The 22,811-nt window shown below is 41.8% G+C and overlaps 1 protein-coding gene across 2 annotated transcripts in view; it reads right to left on the reverse strand.

The window, feature by feature from the left end:
* Nucleotides 1-234: 234 nt before the first annotated feature.
* The window catches only part of ube2e3 (ubiquitin-conjugating enzyme E2E 3 (UBC4/5 homolog, yeast)), a 51,568-nt gene continuing 28,991 nt past the window's right edge, over nt 235-22,811 (reverse strand). For both annotated transcript variants that reach the window (XM_020461846.2, XM_020461848.2), the window contains exons 4-6: nt 11,000-11,132; nt 2,178-2,325; nt 235-1,102 (exon numbers count right to left, since the gene is read on the reverse strand). In XM_020461846.2, coding sequence (XP_020317435.1) covers nt 1,005-1,102; nt 2,178-2,325; nt 11,000-11,132 — 379 coding nt within the window. In that variant the 3' untranslated portion in view covers nt 235-1,004. The remainder of the gene's footprint in view (nt 1,103-2,177; nt 2,326-10,999; nt 11,133-22,811) is intronic.

A 22,811-nucleotide genomic window follows, 5' to 3' on the forward strand; every position in this document is an offset into this window, starting at 1 on the left:
AACTTTATGTAACATAATGACATTGTCTTGGTCATTTCCCGGGGTTCTCTCATTCCTCTCATTGGCCCTGAACAAATTGAGCCTTTCTCTATGTCCCAAATGGCAACCTATCTTCTATGTAGTGCCCTTCTTCGCATGGGCTCTGGTTACAAGTCAGAATAGGGTGTCATTTGGGATGCAACCCTGGTTATTGAATGCTAGCTGCCAATGTCAATCATCCATGAGTGTACACTGTACAATTCAACCCTTGGGGACAAGTTTATTGTGTTTTGGGGATGTTACAGTGGTGGCTCATCTTTTGTTGAGCTACAAAAAGGTTTCAATGAAATCTCGTTTTCATTACAAATTGACAAGGTAAAACAGAGTCATCACAACAGTATAATGTAACTACATAACTGGAAATGGGTGTCTGGCTTTCATATAAATGACATCATCATCTCTAATAATCTACATCAGCTAGTTGTTTTTTCTTCTTTAAATTCATACAGATAATGGAGAAGGCTAAAATGCACCATAATATTTGGTTGAGACTTTAGGAATAGTTTCCTTTATTACATCACAAAATACATTTTATTTTTTAATATCCCAAAGAAGCAAGACTTGCAAGTAGAGGCATTTAAACATAACTAAAATCTACAGCGACAGAATTCTACTCCAATATACATTTACCTTTTGTTGGGCATTGTCTTCCGACAGATGGCGTCATTCTAACGCTCTGTGTTGCCATGAACTATCAGTGCAGACAGAGGCGACACTTCGCTATCTGACGTGAGACAATGCCTGCTTGGATCTTTCTCTCTGTCTCTCTTCAGACCCAGTCCTCATAGCAGGGAAAAAATGTGGAGGAGTAGAATCAGTAATCAGACATATACACAGAAGTCCGTATTGTAAAGGCTATAAAGATTTGTTGCACGATGTGACGTCGCCTCCGGGACCTTCACACTGCAGGCAGGGGGACTGGGTGGACAGGGGATCAGACAGGACGGGGTTAGGGGTCGTGACCTCTAAGTGGCGTATCTCTTGGTCCACTGTCGGGCTATCCTGTCATGCTCGGCTCTGTTGGTCAGGTACTGAGTGGCAATGCTACCAACCAGAGGGTCAGCTGAGGAGAGGAAAGGGAGAAGACAGGAAAGAGATGAGCAACGCTTTAGTTGCGGAAGTCTAAAATGACTGAAGAGGAAAGGGATGAGACAGTCATGAGTAAGAGGCCTTAGTCATTGGTAAGAGGACGAACTTAGATCAAGTCTCAAGCCAGGCATACAGGACTGCGTTTTTCTATAAATGACTTCATTCAAGTAGAAATTGAAGCATGCATCAAGGTAGAAGAAAGATTGAGTAGGATTTCTACATTTATGGCTGTCCCGTTGTCCCATCCCTGACACAGCGCAAACATTCCACAAGTCAAGTGCAGTGTAATCTCTTTGGTTTTGAGGCTTGCTTTGGGGTTACAGTCTGTTACTGGTGTACAGTATATTTACTGTATGTCTGATTGGTTGACCGCTGTGACACTCACCAGGGTTGCAGTCTGTATCTACTATACACTGAGTGTACAAAACATTATTACCTGCTCTTTCCACGACAGGCCGACCAGGTGAATCTATGTGAAAGCGATGATCCCTTATTGATGTTACTTGTTAAACACTTCAAATCAGTGTAGATGAAGGGTAGGAGACAGGTTAAAGAAGGATTTTTAAGCCTTGAGACAATTGAGACATGGATTGTGTATGTGTGTCATTTAGAGGGTGAATGGGCAAAACAAAAGATTCTAGTGCCTTTTTTTAAGTGGTAGTAGGTGCCAGGCACCCCGTTCTGCGTCAAGAACTGCAACGCTACTGGGGTTTTTCACGCTCAACAGTTTCCCGTGTGTTTCAAAAATGGTCCACAACCCATAGGACATCCAGCCAACTTGACACAACTGTGGGAAGCATTGGAGTCAACATGGGCCAGCATCACTGTGGAACACTTTTGACACATTGTGGAGTCCATGTGCCGATGAATACAGGCTGTTCTGAGAGGGAGGGGGTGCAACTTACTATTAGGAAGGTTTTCTTAATGTTTTATACACTCAGTGTACGTCTGATTGGTTGACCGCTGTGTCACTCACCAAGGTTGCAGTCTGTTGCATGTGTACAGTATATATACTATATGTCTGATTGGTTGACCACTGTGTCACTCACCAGGGTTACAGTCTGTGAGCAGGGAACAGATGGACAGCAGCACCTTGGAGATGGTGAGGGCGGGGCTCCAGTTGTCCTTCAGGATATCCAGGCAGATCACACCCTGACTGTTGATGTTACAGTGGTAGATCCTGGTGCGGAATGTCACCTAGGGAATGAAATAAAGCAGATCTAACATCACCTAAGAAATAACATAAAGTAGATGCAGATGGATCAAACCCTGACTGTCGATGATACAGTGGTAGTTCCAGGTGCAGAATGTCACCTAGGAGACAACATAAAGTAAATATATACAGTTGAAGTCGGAAGTTTACATACACCTTAGACAAATACATTTAAACTCAGTTTTTCACAATTCCTGACATTTAACCAGAGTAAAAATTCCCTGGCTTAGGTCAGTTAGGATCACCACTTTAGTTTAAGAATGTGAAATGTCAGAATAATAGTAGAGAATTATTTATTTCAGCTTTTTTTCTTTCGTCACATTCCCAATGTGTCAGAAGTTTACATACACTCAATTAGTATTTGGTAGGATTGCCTTTAAATTATTTAACTTGGGTCAAATGTTTTGGGTAGCCAAAACATACATATATTGTGTAACATGAAGTCCTATGAGTGCCATCTGATGAAGCTCATCAAAGGTTAGTGATTAATTTTATCTCTATTTCTGCTTTTTGTGACTCATATCTTTGGCTGGAAAATGGCTGTATGTGTTTTTGTGACTAGGCTCTGACCTAACATAATCATATGGTGTGCTTTTGCTGTTAAATCGGACACAATGGGTCGATTAACATGAAGTTAAGCTTTAATTTGGTGTATTGCACCTGTGAATGTATGAAAGTTAAATATAAAAAATAAAAAAATGGAATTCCGCTAGCGGAACCCCTAGCCCTAACAAGTTTAACAAGACATTTGTGGAGTGGTTGAAAAACGAGTTTAATTGATTCCAACCTAGTGTATGTAAACTTCCGACTTCAACTGTACACTGGCTAGGAAACAACACATACATACAGATCAGTATGCCCTTTTTGTAAGGCCCACTTTCCTCAAATGAAAACTGACCTGTGGAAGAGGAGGAAGGCATGAAACACATTCAGGCTTTATCTGCCAGCCAGATAAGATAAGCTACAGTGTTAACAATTGGGTCAACAATAAAGAATGCAAGGGTCACGAGCTAGAACATTTACTGAGGAGCTAGAACATTTACAGAGGACAAAGAACATTTACTGACGTTTACATTTTAGTCATTTAGCAGACGCTCTTATCCAGAGCGACTTGCAGTAGCAATTATGTTTAAGTGTCTTGGTCAAGGGCACATCGTCATATTTTTCACTTAGTCGGCTCGGGGATTTGAAACCAAACCTCTCGGTTACTGTCCCAAAGCTCTTAATTGCTAGGCTACCTGCCGCCTGAGGAGGAGTGAGAACATTTACTGTGGAACAAGAACATTCCCAACCATCCACAGCTCCCTGGCTGTTAAGTCTGCAGATACTGTCGTCATCTAAACCTCACAAAGCTAAATCACACATCCTTCACATTTGCCTTTATAAAACAGCATAAAGACAGGCAATTGGCATAAATGTGTATGGCAACTTAACACATCCCATAATTAAGCCACCATACAGTAGATAAGACCGGGAGACCTCAGGTACCAGCAAATGGTGTGTGAATATCTATTAGCATTTCCCTGCTATATCTGGTAGCTAGGCCAGTCGGTGACATGTGTTGAGCTAACTCTTAAGGAAAAAACACATGAATTGCAAATCTCATATGATCACGTGATTTAATGTAAAGGTAATGTGAAGCAACATGTGATAACATAAAAATACACATGACAACATGTTAGCAGATGTGAGAACGTGATGTCGTGAAATTAACGTGAAATAAATGTGACAAAAAGAGGATGCAAAATCTCAACATGTGATGAACATGTTGAACATGAACATGAAACTACAAGTGACAGCATGTAAAAAAACAATCTCGTGAAATAAATGTGACATGGGGAGGCAAAATTTCTACATGTGATCCCATGAATATGACACTGTATTTTTATTGCTAAATTATGGTGTTAATGGACAGTATGATGATTTATTTAAAAAACAGTCCACTTTCTTTTTTATTTAACCAGGCAAGTCAGTTAAAAACAAATTCTTATTTACAATGACAGCCTACCCCAGCCAAACCCGTACGACACTGGGCCAATTGTGCGCCGCCTTATGGGATTCCCGATCACGGGCCGGATGTGATACAGCCTGGAATTGAAACAAGGACTGTAGGAACACCTCTTGCACCGGGATGCAGTGACTTAGACTGCTGTAACACTCAGGAGCCCTATTATTTGAATCACTTGGTAACCAACCTGAGAACCGCTTGGTTGCTAGCTGTCTGAAATTCCTGCTCTGTCACCAGGTCTGTAGCCATAAAGGAGATCAGCTATATATTTATTGCCAAGAACACACTTGTGCACTTCGCCTAAAGTTGCAGTGAAAATAAAGTAAATATATACACAACAACTTGTAGGCGTTATTTATATCAAGAAACATTATACTGATGTCGCTCTTGATGCTGGTGATTATTTGATCCACCTCTATGCAGACAACTCCATTCTGTATACATCTGGCCCCGCTGTGTTAACTAACCTCCAAACGAGCTTCAACGCCATACAACACTCCTACCGTGGCCTCCAACTGCTTTTAAATGCTAGTAAAACTAAGTGCATGCTCTTCAACCGATTTCTTCCCGCACCCAACCGCCCGACTAGCATCACTACTCTGGATGGTTCTGACTTAGAATATGTGGACAACTACAAATATCTAGGTGTCTGTTTAGACTGTAAACTCTCCTTCCAGACTCACATTAAGCATCTCCAATCCAAAATTAAATCTTGAATCGACTTCCTATTTTGCAACAGTCTAGCATAAACAGTTGTTTACAACGTTGTTGTAAATTTAATGACAAAATACAGTTCAGCTGTGGAAATACATAAAAAGTAGCTGGTAACTTACTATAAAATAATCAGTGTATCATGTTAATTTGCATGACGGACAAAAAGTAGTCTGCATCGCAATTGACAGTAAACATGTATCAAAACACGAATACAGTATTCTATTACAGCAATGGCTAACATGTTGGACCACATTATTTCACATGTGGAAAATCACATGATTTGACATTTCACATGTGAAATTCTGTGAAAACTTCACATGTGAAAACATGTTTTTGGAACACTTCACGTGACATTTAGCATATGAAATAATGTAAAAATGTGTTTTTGGAACAATTGTGTGTGATATTTTACGTGAAAATGTGATTTTGGAACACTTCACATGTGACATTTCACTTGTGAAAATGTGTTTTTGGAACAGTTTACAAATTTGGTTTTGAAACTTCACATATGTTTTTCACATATGTCACATGTTTTTCACATGTGAAGTCACTGTTCCACTAAAGTATGACCCCACCTGGGATTTGAACACACAACCTCTGGATTTGAGGTATGCTGCCCTTACTGCTGCACAACAAAGTCTGTAACATTCTCATACACATTCAACAACTATAATACATCTCTGCACTTAGCAAAAGAGTGACATCTGCAATGCTATTTTAGTTAGCAGTTATTCTGACTATCTCTCATCATTGATTACATTTACTTATTTCAGCAATTTGAGGGTTTTCTGTGACGTTGTCTAATGTTGGTGGGCATATTATTTTACTTTAATGTTACACCTGAATCTCAGATTTGCAAAAAAAATATACTGAATCAGGTGAGAGTATTTTTTAGCAAATCTGAGATGTACTTTGAATTCCAAAGTCTAGGAATACAGGTGAAATGAGTTAATGACACAGACATGGTGGCGTAGCAGGACGATTGGAATGCAGTGAACCAAGAGGTTGTAAAGTCAGGTTGAATAATAATTACTATATAAATAAACATACACAATGTAGTTATGTGTCCAATATGTAAGTTGAAAACACTGTGTGTGTATCATGAAGATGCATTTTTGTTTGCAGGGCATCACCTGTGAAATCTCGTGTGAAAACTCGAGTCCATAAGTGAAAGGTAATGCGATCACGTGAAAATCCACATGTGAAATATCATCATGTGAAGTGTTCCAAAAACACATAGTTTCACGTGAAATGTTTCATTAACACATGGTTTCACATGTGAAAATTCACATCACCACATGTGAATTATTCCAAAAATACATGGTTTCACATGTGCAAAACATGTGGAAATGTCACATGTGAAATCATGTGATTTTCCACATGTGAAATTATGTGGTGTTTACATAAGGGAAGTCTTTTAACATCCATCCCATTGAGGCCTTCTCTCTCTGAGCAGCCCTTTTTGCAGGGGAAACCAATTAGGGCCACGCACAGCCAATGATCTTAATGATTCCACTAGCTGTTTATGGCTTTGACATTAGAGGGAGAGAGAGATAAGAGAGAGAGAGAAAGAGACAGAGAGCGAGAGAGAAAGAGAGGAGAGAGAGAGTAGAGCGAGAGCAGACTTGTTCAGAGGCGGTGTGGTTCCCCTCCATGCTACCAATTACCCTGGGGTCTGACTCCCTCTCCCTCTCCAGTCAAACTGTATATGCCATCTTTATGACATGTTAATAGAAACCAGACGAGCCAGACTCAGTCTTGTATTACCATAACCACTGTAAAGGCTAATCCCATCACTGTAAACAGCGGATTTGTGTTGAATAATAAAACTGTTAGACAGAGCAAACATATCATGACACCCCCTCAGACCAGTATAGAGTATAGAGTGGTACAGCTTTTAGTTCTGAGGGTGATTTCTCCTAAATAGATTATGTTAGTTTTATGTGAAATGGGATTGCTTTCTATGAAATAACCCTATTGCTCCCGTCCACTAGCAGAAAGCTATTATGATCCTGATTATATCCACCTCCCGTACAGTTTTCTCAGAAACATAATAGGCAGTGTAGCCTGTTGTAGCCTATTACTGTGAATATACGCTTCTAAAAAAGAGGAGCCCCTGCAGTGCCTATAACAGACAAGAAGCTGCATCCCAAAAGGCACCCTACTCCCTGCCTTCAGAAAGTATTCATACCCCTTGAATTATTCCACATTTTGTTGTTACAACCTGATTTCAAAATTGATTAAATATATTTTTTTACACACAATACCCCCTAATGACAAAGGGAAAACATGTTTATTGTAATTTTTTCACATTTATTGAAAATTAAAAACAGAAATGTCTCATTTACATAAGTATTCACACCCCTGGGTCAATCCTTTGTAGAAGCACATTTGGCAGGGATTATAGCTGTGAGTCTTTCTGGGTAAGTCTCTAAGCTTCCACACCTGGATTGCACAACATTTGTCCATTATTCTTTTGAAATTTCTTCAAGCTCTGTCAAATTGGTTATTGATCATTGCTAGACAACCATGTTCAGGTCTTGCCATAGATTTTCAAGTAGATTTAAGTCAAAACTGTAACTCGGCCACTCAGGAACATTCACTGTCTTCTTGGTAAGCAACTACAGTGTAGATTTGGCCTTGTGTTTTAGCTGCATTCCGTTAATTTTTTATCCTGAAAAGCTCCCCAGTCCTTAACGATTACAAGTATACCCATAACATAATGCAGCCACCACTATACTTGAAACTATGGGGCTCCCGAGTGGCGCAGCGGTCTAAGGCACTACATTGCATGCAGCAGTGCTATTACTACAGTGTTGGGTTCATATCCTGGGCTGTGCCACAACCAGCCATGGTCGTGAGTCCCATAGGATGGCGCACAATTGGCCCAGCGTCATCTGGGTTAGGGGAGGGTTTGGCAGATGGGGCTTTACTTGGCTCATTGTGCTCTAATGACTCATTGTGGTGGGCAGGCTGACGCCAGATGAACGGTGTATCCTCTGAAACATTGGTGCGGCTGGCTGGTGGGTCTTAAGGACGCTGTTAAGTGGGTCATGTTTCTGGCGGACACATGACTTCAAATCAAATTGTATTGGTCACATACACATGGTTAGCAGATGTTAATGCAAAATGCTTTTGCTTCTAGTTCTTGTTAATATCTAACAAGTATTCTAACAATTTCACAACTACCTAACTAACTACTTGCCTACCTGGTTAAATAAAGGTGAAATAAATAAAAATAAATAAATAAAAATGTAAAGGGATGGAATAAGAATATGTAAATATAAATATATGGATGAGCGATGGCCGAGTGGCATAGGCAACATGCAACAGATGGTATAAAATACAGTATATACATATGAGATGAGTAATGTAAACATTACTCATCTCATATGTAAACATTATTAAAGTGGCATTTTTTTTAAGTGACAAGTGATCCATTTATAAAAGTGGCTAGAGATTTGAGTCAGTATGTAGGCAGCAGTCTCTCTGTGTTAGCGATGGCTGTTTAACAGTCTGATGGCCTTGAGATAGAAGTTGTTTTTCAGTCTCTTGGTCCCAGCTTTGATGCACCTGTACTGACCTCGTCTTCTGGATGGTAGCGGGGTGAACAGGCAGTGACTCGGGTGGTTGTAGTCTTCGATGATCTTGTTGGCCTTCCTGTGACATCGGGTGCTGAAGGTGTCCTGGAGGGCAGGTAGTTTGCCCCCGGTGATGCTTTGTGCAGACCAAACCACCCTCTGGAGAGCCTTGCAGTTGAAGGCGGTGCAGTTGCCATACCAGGCGATGATACAGCCCAACAGGATGCTCTCAATTGTGCATCTGTAAAAGTTTGTGAGGGTTTTAGGTGACGAGCCAAATATCGCACCTTCTTCCCCACACTGTCTCTGTGGGTGGACCATTTCAATTTGTCTGTGATGTGTACGCCGAGGAACTTAAAACTTTTCACCTTCCCCACTGCTGTCCCGTCGATGTGGATAGGGGGGTGCTCCCTCTGCTGTTTCCTGAAATCCACTATCTCATCTCCTTTGTTTTGTTGACATTGAGTGAAAGGTTGTTTTCCTGACACCACACTCCGAGTGCCCTCACCTCCTCCCTGTAGGCTGTCTCGTCGTTGTTGGTCATTTAAGCCCACTACTGTTGTGTTGTCTGCAAACTTGATGATTGAGTTGGAGGCGTGCATGGCCGCGCAGTCATGGGTGAACAGGGATTACAGGAGGGGGCTGAGCACGCTCCCTTGTGGGACCCCAGTGGAGATGTTGTTTCCTACCTTCACCACCTGGGGGCGGCCCGTCAGAAAGTCCAGGACCCAGTTGCACAGGGCAGGGTTGAGATCCAGGGCCTCAAGCTTAATGATGAGCTTGGAGGGTACTATGGTGTTGAATGCTGAGCTATAGTCAATGAACATAGGTATTACATAGGTATTTCTCTTGTCCAGATGGGATAGGGTAGTGTGCAGTGTTATGACGATTGGGTACAGGAACAATGGTGGCCATCTTGAAGCATGTGGGGACAGCAGACTGGGAGCGCGATGTCCGTAAACATACCAGCCAGCTAGTCTGCATACCTTCGCCTCTCCAGAGCCCATTGGGGAGTTGCAGCGATGAGCCAAGATTGAAAAAAGTGGGTAAAATAACAATATGGAGAGTGTTATTCAGTAATGTATTGGATTTGCCCCAAACATAACACTTTGTATTCAGGACAAAAAGTAAATTGCAGTGGAATTTTTTTTGCAGTATTACTTTGGTGCCTTGTTGCAAACAGGATGCATGTTTTCCTTCTTTTCACTCTGTCACTTAGGTTAGTATTGTGGAGTAACTGCAATGTTGTTGATCCATCCTCAGTTTTCTTCTATCACATCCATTAAACTATGTAACCGTTTTAAAGTCACCATTGGCCTCATGGTGAAATCCCTGAGCGGTTTCCTTCCTCTCCGGTTAGGAAGGACGCCTGTATTTTTGTAGTGACTAGGTGTATTGATACACCATCCAAAGTGTAATTAATAGCTTCACCATGCTCAAAGGGATATTTCAATGTTTTACCCACCTACCAATAGGTGCCCTTCTTTGCGAGGCATTGGAAAACCTCCCTCCCTTGCCTTTGTGGTTGAATCTGTGTGTGAAATTCACTGCTTGACCTTACAGATAATTGTATGTGTGGAGGACAGAGATGAGGTTGTCATTCATAAATCATGTTAAACACTATTGCACAGAGAGTGAATCCATGCAGCGTATTATGGGACTTGATAAGCACATTTTTACTCCTGCTTGCCATACAAAGGGGTTGAATACTTATTGATCCTAGACATTTCCACTTTTCCTTTTTTATTCATTTGTAAACATTTCTAAAAACACAATTCCACTTTGACATTATGTGGTATTGTGTGTATACTTTCTGAAGGCACTGTAGTGCACTACAGAGCCCTAAGGGCCTGGGTCAAAAGTAGTGCACTATGTAGTGAATAGTGGGCATTTGGGACACACAGAGAGACTCTGCTGGGCTTCTCTCTTAGTGGCTGCTGCTGCTGCCTCTCTTTCTCAATAATAACAGCATTGTGTTAAATGGCTCAGGGTTATTTTGGTCCCCTGGTCTCCACAGTCATGTGACAGTAGTGCTGTAGTGTAACTGCTGCTGTGTAGTAGCCTCAAGGAGATGATGGCTGTGCAGCGCCAGTTAGTCAAAAACACAAGACAAGACATCATGTTAATCAGCCTCAAGGTTTCAACTGATGACCTCAGCAAACTCCTGTCAGCCCTGACCTCCATGTAGAACAATAGAGGACTAACTGCAGACAGAGTCTGCGTCCTAAACGGCACCCTATTCCCTACATAGGGAACAAAGTGACATTTGGGACGCAAGCAGAGGCTCCCATGTTACTGAACTGTTTAACCAACCACCTCTAAACCTATAAAGCAAGTGAATAAAGCATACAGTACCTTTGGTGGCTTGAAGGGGTAGTCGGATGAGAAGGTGATATCTAGGAAGAAGACCCCTCCCTCGTACACAGAGCCTGGTGGTCCCAGGATGGTGGATCTCCATTCATAGATGTTGTCTCCCTTGGGTCCCGCACTGCAAATACACAAAGACAACAGCCAGAGTAAGTGAAACCCTTTCTGCCTTTATTGTTAAGCCTGACAAAGACTTACAGGTCAAAACGTTGCACTCAATAAAACTGTGGAAACATTGAATAATGTGAGGGTCTTTATTTCATGACTTGATTTTTGTACCCTGCTGCTACCTATTACACCTCAGTTCCTCAGTTAGAGACCAGCATCACTCCTCCAGACCCTTTTAAATGGATGTAAATGGACAAGCTATCACAGGGGAAAGTCACACAGTCAGGGCTCTGCCTGAATAGGCTGTAGAATAATATCTTAACAGGAGAGATAGCTAGCTATGTGTTAATGTAGCACTCAGACAAGCAGGTGAATGAGGGGGTGGAAGCTGCCTTGAGCAGACAGACACTTATCTACACTGTCCTCACTATTCACCCTCGGCTCTATTACCATGTGATGAAAAGACATCACACGCACGCACGCACGCGCGCAAACACACACACACACACACACACACACACACACACACACACACACACACACACACACACACGTCTGTCAGTTGCCTTGAGAAAGAGAGAGAGAGAGAGAGAGAGAGAGAGAGACAGAGAGGCCACTCACCACTCACCCGTCTCTCAGTAAAGTACTCGACCCATTGTCAATAGGACAATTGATAAAAATACACCCTGATTACAGCACTGTCAATAATACGGGTATAAATAAAATCAATACGACTGTACAAATGTATGATCACTAGCCTTGTCCAATATTGTATACAATGTCAGTGAGAGAAGTTAAATCAAACACAGGCTGATCATTATTATAATCCTGGTTTTGGAGCAAAATAAAACAGTTTGTTTTACCCATAAGATCTAGACAAAGAACTCTGAGCTAGAAGACAAAGAGACAGAATGCCAAAACAGGTGATGATGCTTTAACTATAGCCATCTGTCCTTCACTGGAGATATCTGGTGGTAGAGACAGATCAATCTTTTCACCTCTTCCCTCCACACATCAATCTGACAAGCCTTCAGCAGAGGCATGAGAAGCCCTTCTTTAAGCTGCCTGCCTGGCTGTCTGAGAGACACTCCCTCACCTTGTTACCTGATCTCACTGTTACTTACTATACAGGAGACTTTCATTTAGGAATAACGGTACATCTAGCCTGGTGCTAGATCGGATTGCCCTGTATTATAGTTAACTTTGGATAGGCTATCTGAAGATGCTCTACAGACTATGCACAGACTATCAGTAACATTTCAACTGTAACACTTTATTTGGATAGTCTATCTGAAGATGTTCTACAGACAATCTACAGACTAGCAGTAACATGTAAACTATCTATTAAGCCAGACCCTAGCTCTAACCCTAACCCTTATTCTAAACCTTACCCTAACCGTAACCTTAGCAAGCAGTTGCTTATCAACAGAGAGTTTGTTGATAGTATGACAATCTACAGATGGAAGAGCAGGACTATCCAAAAAAAGCGTGACCCAACTATGACCATAGGAGTCGGCTATACAGCACAAACAGATCTGGGACCAGGCTTATGTAAACCTGTCCCTTACTGTACATATCTCAAGGAAACTAGAATATGTTACGTGCAGAGATCCACAGCCTACAACCTGTTCAGGCCAGACATCCCGGAGTCACCTCTTCACTGTTGACGTTGAGACTGGTGTTTTGCGGGTACTATTTAATGAAGCTGCCAGTTGAGGACTTGTGAGGCGCCTGTTTCTCAAACTATACACTCTAATGTACTTGTCCTCTTGCTCAGTTGTGCACTGGGGCCCCCACTCCTCTTTCTATTCTGGTTAGAGCCCGTTTGCACTGTTCTGTGAAGGGAGTAGTACACAGCGCTGTACGAGATCTTCAGTTTCTTGGCAATTTCTCGCATGGAATAGTCTTCATTTCTCAGAACAAGAATAGACTGATGAGTTTCAGAAGAAAGTTATTTGTTTCTGGCCATTTTGAGCCTGTAATCGAACCCACAAATGCTGATGCTCCAGATACTCTAAAGAAGGACAGTTTTATTGCTTCTTTAATCAAAACAACAGTTTTCAGCTGTGCTAACATAATTGCAAAAGGGTTTTATAATGATCAACTAGCCTTTTAAAATTATAAACTCGGATTAGCTAACACAACGTGCCATTAGAAAACAGGAGTGATGGTTGCTGATAATGGGCCTCTGTACACCTATGTAGATATTCCATTAAAAATCTGACCTTTCCAGCTACAATAGTAATATACAACATTAACCATGTCTACACTGTATTTTTGATTAATTTGATGTTATTTTAATGGACATAAAATGTGCCTTTCTTTCTAAGTGGCCCCAAACCTTTGAACGGTGGTATATCTACTATTTCAGAATCATGTTGACTCCAATGCTTCCCACAGCTGTGTCAAGTTGGCTGGATGTCCTTTGGGTGGAGGACCATTCTTGATACACACAGGACACTGTTGAGCGTGAAAAATTCAGCACTGTTGCAGTTGTTGACACAAACCAGCACTTAAATATTTTGTCTTGCCCATTCTCACTCTGAACGGTACACATACACAATCCATGTCTCATTTGTCTCAAGGCTTAACAATCCTTCATTAACCCGCCTCCTCCCCTTCATCTACACTGATTGAAGAGGATATACCATCGTTCAACAGAAGTTGTTTTGTCCACTCTGTATATCACTCATTGGCCTATTCCTCTGTTCTGGCACATATCTACTATTCCCAGGGATCCTCTCAGAGTCCCTCACCCTTCATCCACCCTCCACTACTTTCTTCACTGCCTCAGAATACGACACCTTCTGCACTACTCTGACCCTGGCCACGTCAACCTGCCTCTCTCACACCAGACACCTCTGATCCCCAGTAACATGGGCACCACTACAGTTGACACACACAACTTTTCCCACAAAAACTACAAATTCCTCTGTCCCATGTGCTCCTGCACACTTCCCACATCCTGGAGTCTCCCTCCTACACACTGCTGCAACATGCCCATAAACGTGACACCTATAACACCGCAGTGTATTTGGCACAACAGCTCTAACAGCATAACTCATATATCATAACATTACTTTGTCAGGTAAAGACTCTGAATCAAAGCTCAAAATAACAGACCGTGTCACCTCTGTTTCACCATGCTCCCCACCGAATCTGCGTCGCAACGAACGGTGGGTGTCACAAACACCAGGAATCTTCAACTTAAATTGCTCCACCTCTACATTTAACACTACCCCAGAAATCACTCCCTTCATTGGTGCAAAGCAAGATACAGGGCTTTCCCCAAGTTGCATCGCATGGAGCGCCTGTGCCCTCCGAGCTAAGGTAATACAAACAAACATCACAAGTCCACTTCGGGTTACCTTCACCGACTCAACAGCACCTACCATCTTTTCCACCCAACCTGAAACCACCCATGGATCAGCAAAAAGGACTGGTTAAACCCTCTTCAAAAATCTCCCTCCCACTGGAACAAATGTATCTTTATCCTAACTAATGTCTATCAATGCAAGGCTCGGGCTTCGAGCTCCTCACATCACCTTCTACTCCTTCCATTTCACCTCCAGAACTCAAACTGGCGTCCGGCTCACCCTGTTTGAACTTGACACCAATCTTCCTCAACATACCTTCTTCCCCATCATCACTAGCCCCAACCTACATGTACAAATGACCTTGACTAACCTGTACCCCTGCACATGAACTCAGTTTCCGGGACACCTTTGATACAGCCTTGTTGTTGTTATTTTGTTGTGTTACTTTTGATTTTTTTGGTAAATATGTTCTTAACTCTTAAGGGCTTGTAAGTAAGCATTTCACAGTAAGGTCTACACATGTTGTACTCGGCACATGTGACAAATAGTTTGATTTGAATTTTACAGATTCAATCCCATCCTCCTCCCTTCACCAATTACCCTACACCTTCTGAAAATATTTTTAAGCCAAAATCTCTTTTTAGCCTCCTCGAGACATGCTAAGCCCTGTACTCCCTCCACTTCAAACTCAAACTGCTTCCCCTGCTCGAGTCATGTAGCCGATCGTTCCACTCAGAGAGTTCACGGAAATTAACACGATCGAGAAACAACACCACATGACTGAAACTATTTCTTGAATCAAATGTCCTGTTCTGTTTTGCTGAAATGTAGGTAAGGTCACAGACATTCCTAACACTGATCTGATTAAAATGCATGGAAAACCACATCAATGACTAAAAGTAATTCTAAACAGGATGATAGGAAAAGTGTTTCAAATCTGAACACTAAGAAGATATAGGTGTTTTCCTGGTTGGAAACTGACTGGAAAAAGCTGACTGTCATGTTTAATCTTGCATTCTAAACACCTGTGTTGAAGATGAGAACACCTATTGGCAAATCTAAATGCCTAATGTGTAAGTTTTCAACACTGACGTTTAGGTTATAAACGTGCCACGTTTCATAGTGTTACAGTGTAGCAATTGGGTAAATAAATGAAACAAGCTCCAGTAGGCTAATATTTTTTAAGCCCATAGTAATTGCTCCCGAGTGGCAGAGCGGTCTAAAGCACTGCATCTCAGTGCTAGAGGCATTACTACAGGCCCTGGTTTGATCCTGGGTTGCATCACAACCGGCCGTGATCGGGAGTCCCATAGGGCAGCACACAATTGGCACAGCGTCATCCGGGTTAGGGGAAGGTTTGGCCAGGGTAGGCCGTCATTGTAAAATAAGAATTTGTTCTTAACTGGCTTGCCTGGTTAAATAAATAAAAAATATTGTATTATAGTATAATTACAACTCATATATCAGCCAATATTGGCCTTTTAACGCTATATATAACGGTATGGGCCGATAACTCCACCGATACCGATATTCAATAAATAGGATGAAAAGGGAATCTCGTGCTTATCAGAACACGTGTGGCCATTGTCAAGATGTGCCATTATTATCACAATGTATGAAATTAACATTTGAAGCATAGTTATTGGACAATTTGTCTTTTGGATTGCAATTTATGAGAGTTCAGTGTGAAATGTTTTAACTTTTTAATTTCCCCGATGTAAAACAGTATTTTAGCAGATATATCGGAATCAGTAAGATGGTGCAGCTGTAAAACCTTTTGAGGATATGAGGACTCATGCCAAATCTTTTCAGTCTCATGAGGGGGAATAGGTTTTGTTGTGCCCTCTTCACGACTGTCTTGGTGTGCTTGGACCATGTTAGTTTGTTGGTGATGTGGACGCCAAGGAACTTGAAGCTCTCAACCTGCTCCACTACAGCCCCGTCGATGAGAATAGGGCCGTGCTCGGTCCTCCTTTTCCTATAGTCCACAATCCTCTACTTTGTCTTGATCACGTTGAGAGAGAGGTTATTGTCCTTGCACCACACTATCAGGTCTCTGACCTCCTCCCTTTAGGCTCATTGTTGTCGGTGATCAGGCCTACCACTGTTGTGTCATCAGCAAACGTAATGATGGTGTTGGAGTTGTGCCTGGCCGTGCAGTCATGAGCAAATGTGCACCGATAATGGAGTGTTTGGGTTAGATATGTACAGGGGTAAGGTGACTAGGATATGTGATAAACAGAGTAGCAGCCGCGTTTAATATGATTGTATGTGAGTGTGTGTGCGTGTGTGTGTAGATTCAGTATGTGTTATGTGTGTGTGTGAGCAAATTAAGTGTGTGTGTGTATTGGAGTGTCAGTGTGAGTGTGAGTGTGTAGAATGTAGGGCTAACCCCAATTGTTTGGTCGATAGGCTGTTGGTTGACCGAGATTTTCTTTTGTCGAGCAGTAGCAAATATATATATATATATTTTAAGGTGCACGAGACGCCTGTCTTATTCACGCTTCACGCCCATCTCAGTGAACTGATACATTGCGGGGGCCGCAGGGATGGCACAGGCCAAGAAGAAAGAGAATGTGGCTAAGATGCACAATGCACATCTCTATCCAGAATGCGTTCCCTGCCACCAATTTGTGCACATTCATTGTTTCATAACTTCATTGTTTGAATTGTTTGTGTATGATTGTTAGTGTCTATCAATTCCCCATTAAATATATCACCGCTAGTAAATTGACCATTCATTTCTAATCTACAATGTTTGTTTGTTTACAGTCATTTCTGTTAATGCATTCAATAAATGATTATTCCAGTCATTTACCATTCTCATTGACTATGAAATAACACATATGAAATCATGTAGTACCCACAAAAGTGTTAAACAAATCAAAACATATTTTATATTCTTCAAAGTAACCACCCTTTGCCTTGATGACAGCTTTGCACACTCTTGGCATTCTCTCAACCAGCTTCACTTGAAATGAGTTCCCACATATGCTGAGCACTTGTTGGCTGCTTTTCCTTCCCACTGGGAATTGGGCTGAGGTCGGATGATTGTGGAGGCCAGGACATCTGATGCAGCACTCCATCACTCTCCTTCTTGGTCAAATAGGCCTTACACAGCCTGGAAGTGTGTTGGGTCATTGTCCTGTTGAAAAACAAATTATAGTCCCACTAAGCGCAAACCAGGTGGGATGGCATATCGCTGCAGAATGGGGTGGTAGCCGTGTTGGTTAAGCCTTGAATTCTAAATAAGTCACCGACAGTGTCAGCAGCAAAGCACCCCCACACCTCCTCCTCCATGTTTCACAGTGGGAACCACAATGCAGAGATCATCCATTCACCAACTACGTGTCTCACAAAGACATGGCGGTTGGAGCAAAACATTTCAAATTTGGACTCATCAGACCAAAGGACAGATTTCCACTAGTCTAATGTCCATTGCTCGTGTTTCTTGGCCCAAGCAAGTCTCTTCTTATTATTGGTGTCCTTTAGTAATAGTTTCTTTGCAGCAATTCAACCATGAAGGCCTGATTCACACAGTCTCCTCTGAACAGTTGATGTTGAGATATGTCTGTTACTTGAACTCAGTGAAGCATTTATTTGGGCTGCAATCTGAGATGCAATTAACTCTAATGAACTTATCCTCTGCAGCAGAGCTAACTCTGGGTCTTCCTTTCCTGTGGCGGTCCACATGAGAGCCAGTTTCAATATAGTGCTTGATGATTTTTGCGACTGCACTTGAAGAAACTTTCAAATGTCTTAAAGTAATGATAGACTGTTGTTTCTCTTCACTTATTTGAGCTGTTCTTGGCATAACATGGACTTGATCTTTTACCAATTAGGGCTATCTTCTGAACACCACACCTACCTTGACACAACTGATTGGCTTAAACGCATTAAGAAGGAAAGAAATTCCACAAATTAACTTTTAACAAGGTACACCTGCTAATTTAAATGCATTCCAGGTGACTATCTCATGAAGCTGGTTGAGAGAATGCCAAGAGTGTGCAAAGCTGTCATCAAGGCAAAGGGTGGCTACTTTGAAGAATCTAAAATCTAAAATGTATTTGAATGAATAGGTGTGTCCAAACTTTTTACTGGTACTGTATATATATACTGAACTAAATATAAAAGGAACATACAACATTTTCAAAGATTTTACTGAAATACAGTTCACATAAAGAAATCAGTCAATTGAAATAACTTCATTAGGCCCTAATCTATGGATTTGACATCACTGGGAATACAGATATGCATCTGTTGGTCACTGATACTTAAAAAAGTATGGGTGTGGATCAGAAAACCAGTCAGTATCTGGTGTGGCCACCATTTGCCTCATGCTGTGCGACACATCTCCTTCACATAGAGTGGATCAGGCTGTTTATTGTGGCCTGTGCAATGCTGTCCCAGTCCTCTTCAATGGCAGTGTGAAGTTGCTGGATATTGGCGGGAACTGGAACACGCTGACGTACAAGTCCATCTAGAGCATCCCAAACATGTTCAAATGGGTGACATATCTGATGAGTAGGCAGGCCATGGAAGAACTGGGACATTTTCAGCTTCCAGGAATTGTGTGCAGATCCTTGCGACATGGGGCCGTGCATTGTCATGCTGAAACATGAGGTGATGGCGTGACAATGGGCCTCAGGATCTCGTCACGATATCTCTGTGCATTCAAATTGCCATTGATAAAATGCAATTGTGTTCATTGTCTGTAGCTTCTGCCTGCCCATACCATAACCCCACTGCCACCATAGATCACTCTGTTCACAACGCTGATATCAGCAAAACGCTCGCACTCACCATGACATCTGCTCGCTACAGTTGAAACTGGGATGCCTCCGTGGAGAGCACACTTCTCCACAATGCCAGTGGCCATCGAAGGAGAGCATTTGCCCACTGACTTCGGTTACGACGGCAAAATGCAGTCAGGTCAAGACCCTGGTGAGGACAACAAGCACGCAAATGAGTGAACTTGAGACGGTTTCTGACCATTTGTGAAGATATTCTTTGGTTGTCTGAACCCACAGTTTCATCAGCTGTCCGGGTGGCTGGTTCTCAGATGATCACACAGGTGAAGAAGCCAGATGTGGAGGTCCTGGGCTGCCGTGGTTACACATGGTCTGCGGTTGTGAGGCCGGTGGGACGTACAGGGCCTTGCAAAAGTATTCACCCCTTGGTGTTTTTCCCATTTTGTTGCATTACAACCTGTAATTTAAATAGATATTTCATGTAATGGACAAAATAGTCCAAATTGGTGAAGTGAAATGAAAATAATTACTACAAAACAAAAACCTGAAAAGTGGTGCGTGCATATGTATTCACCCGATTTGTTATGAAGCCCTTAAATAAGATCTGGTGCAACCAATTACCTTCAGAAGTCAAATAATTACTTAAATAAAGTCCACCTGTGTGCAATCTAAGTGTCACATGATTTGTCACGTGATCTCAGTATATATACACCTGTTCTGAAAGGCCCCAGAGTCTGCAACACCACTAAGCAAGGGGCACCACCAAGGAGCTCTCCAAACAGGTCAGGGACAAAGTTGTGGAAAAGTACAGATCAGGGTTGGGTTATAAAAAAATCAAAAACTTTGAACATCCCACGGAGCACCATTATTAAAAAATTAAAAGAATATGGCACCACAACAAACCTGCCAAGAGAGGGCCGCCCACCAAAACTCACGGACCAGGCAAGGAGGGCATTAATCAGAGAGGCAACAAAGAGACCAAAGATAACCCTGAAGGAGCTGCAGAGCTCCACAGCGGAGATTGGAGTATGCGTCCATAGGACCACTTTAAGCCGTACACTCCACAGAGCTGGGCTTTACGGAAGTGGCCAGAGAAAAAGCCATTGCTCCCACATGACTTTCGCCAAAAGGTATGTGGGAGACTCCCCAAACATATGGAAGAAGGTACTCTGGTCAGATGAGACTAAAACGGAGCTTTTTGGCCATCAAGGAAAACACTATGTCTGGCGCAAACCCAACAATTTCCACATCACCCTGAGAACACCATCCCCATCCCCATGCTGTGGGGATGTTTTTCATCGGCAGGGACTGGGAAACTGGTCAGAATTGAAGGAATGATGGATGGCGCTAAATACAGGGAAATCTTTGAGGGAAACCTGTTTCAGTCTTCCAGAGATTGGAGACTGGGATGGAGGTTCACCTTCCAGCAGGACAATGACCCTAAGCATACCGCTAAATCAACACAAGTGGTTTAAGGGGGATCATTTAAATGTCTTGGAATGGCCTAGTCAAAGCCCAGACCTCAATCCAGTTGAGAATCTGCGGTATGACTTAAAGATTGCTGTACACCAGCGGAACCCATCCAAATTGAAGGAGCTGGAACAGTTTTGCCTTGAAGAATGGGCAAAAATCCCAGTGGCAAGATGTGCCAAGCTTATAGAGACATACCCCAAGAGACTGCAGCTATAATTGCTGCAAAAGGTGGCACTACAAATTATTGACTTGGGGGGGGGGGGGGTGAACATTTATGCATGCTCAAGTTTTCTGTTTTTTTGTCTTACTTCTTGTTTGTTTCACAACAACAAAAATATTTTGCATCTTCAAAGTGGTAGGCATATTGTGTAAATTAAATGATACAACCCCCCCAAAAATCTATTTTAATTCCAGGTTGTAAGGCAACAAAATAGGAAAAATGCCAAGAGGGGTGACTACTTTCGCAAGCCACTGTACTGCCAAATTATCTAAAACAACATTAAATGATCTGGTAACAGCTCTGGTGGACATTCCTGCAGTCATCATGCCAACTGCACACTCCCGCAAAGCTTGAGACATCTGTGGCATTGTGTTGTGTGACAAAACTGCACATGTTGGTGTCATTTTATTGTCCCCAGCACAAGGTGCACCTATGTAATGATCATGCCGTTTATCAACTTCTTGTTATGCCACACAGGTCAGGTGGATGGATTATCTTGGCAAAGTAGAAATGCTCACTAACAGGGATGTAAACATTTGAGAGAAATAAGCTTTTTATGCATATGGAACATTTCAGGGCTCTTTTATTTCAGCTCATGAAACATGGGACCAACACTTTACAAGTTGCATTTATATTTTTGTTCAATCTTGAACATGATTATTTATTTTGGATGCAATTTGAATGGAATTGATGGAGAGAGAAAAATACTATGAGAGAGTGCTCACATGCACAATTATTTAAAGCAACAAATATTCGAGTGATAGCCTGTTTTAAAACTTTGCATCTGCAATTTAAAAAAATATCTTTCCAAAAAAAATGAAGGTAACCCTGAAAGCGAGATGGATATGTATAAATTAGACATGCACTCAGTTTTTATATTACTATTGTATCTGCTCATCTGCAGCAAATATATACCTGTCACAAGAAAAAAGTTACCATGATGAGATGATACATGCATTGTAAACTGCACTCCATACCGAGATGTGCTGTCTGTCCCCACCCTGAGCGTTGATGATTGATCATGCAGATAACTGAGAGTAGGCCATAGAGAAGCCAGATTTAGAAATGTAACAGTTCCATTTCACATAATCCTGTTCATAAAAATAATTTATTATAATTTACAGGTTTCTCACAGTTATTGATTGCGGGAAAAGAGAGTGGGTTTGAGCAGGAGATCTCAGTAAATCTCGGTAACCCGTTTCCTGCTATTCAACCCTAGCTACTACTACTAAACCATATAGCATTACTGCTCTCTGAGCAATGATGCTTACAGCATCTGTAAATAGTCCATCCAATCTACCTACCTCATCCACATATTGTTAATATGAACTTTTTGCACACCAGTATTTCTACTTGCACATCATCATCTGCACATCTATCACTCCAGTGTTATTTGCTAAATTGTAATTACTTCGCTACTATGGCCAATTTATTGCCTTACCTCCTCACGCCATTTGCACACACTTTATATAGATTTTTTTTCTATTGTGTTATTGACTGTCCGTTTGTTTATTCCATGTGTAACTCTGTGTTGTTGTATGTGTCGAACTGCTTTATCTTGGCCAGGTCGCAGTTGTAAATGAGAACTTGTTCTCAACTGGCCTACCTGGTTAAATAATGGTTAAATAAAAATGTAAAAATCACCAAGCCAAGCCAGCAACACCTCAGCAGCCACACCGTATTCAGTCAGTCATACTACAAGGGCTACTACTCCTAAACTCATCTGGCAGAATTACAGACTACTCTAAAATCTCTGGTAGGGATGTGACAAATGGACAATTGTTTTTTACGTTTAAACTGCATTTTTTAAATCCGTTTTCGGTTGACTTTTTTTCTTTTCCCCCACAGAAATTCACAATTCAACTGTGCTGCCGCCAGCAACGGTTTCGGTCTCACAGTGAGTCCCTTTCAGATGGTTAAGCATTGCACAA

Source organism: Oncorhynchus kisutch, linkage group LG26 (genome assembly GCF_002021735.2).
Source record: "Oncorhynchus kisutch isolate 150728-3 linkage group LG26, Okis_V2, whole genome shotgun sequence".
Taxonomy (NCBI): domain Eukaryota; kingdom Metazoa; phylum Chordata; class Actinopteri; order Salmoniformes; family Salmonidae; genus Oncorhynchus; species Oncorhynchus kisutch.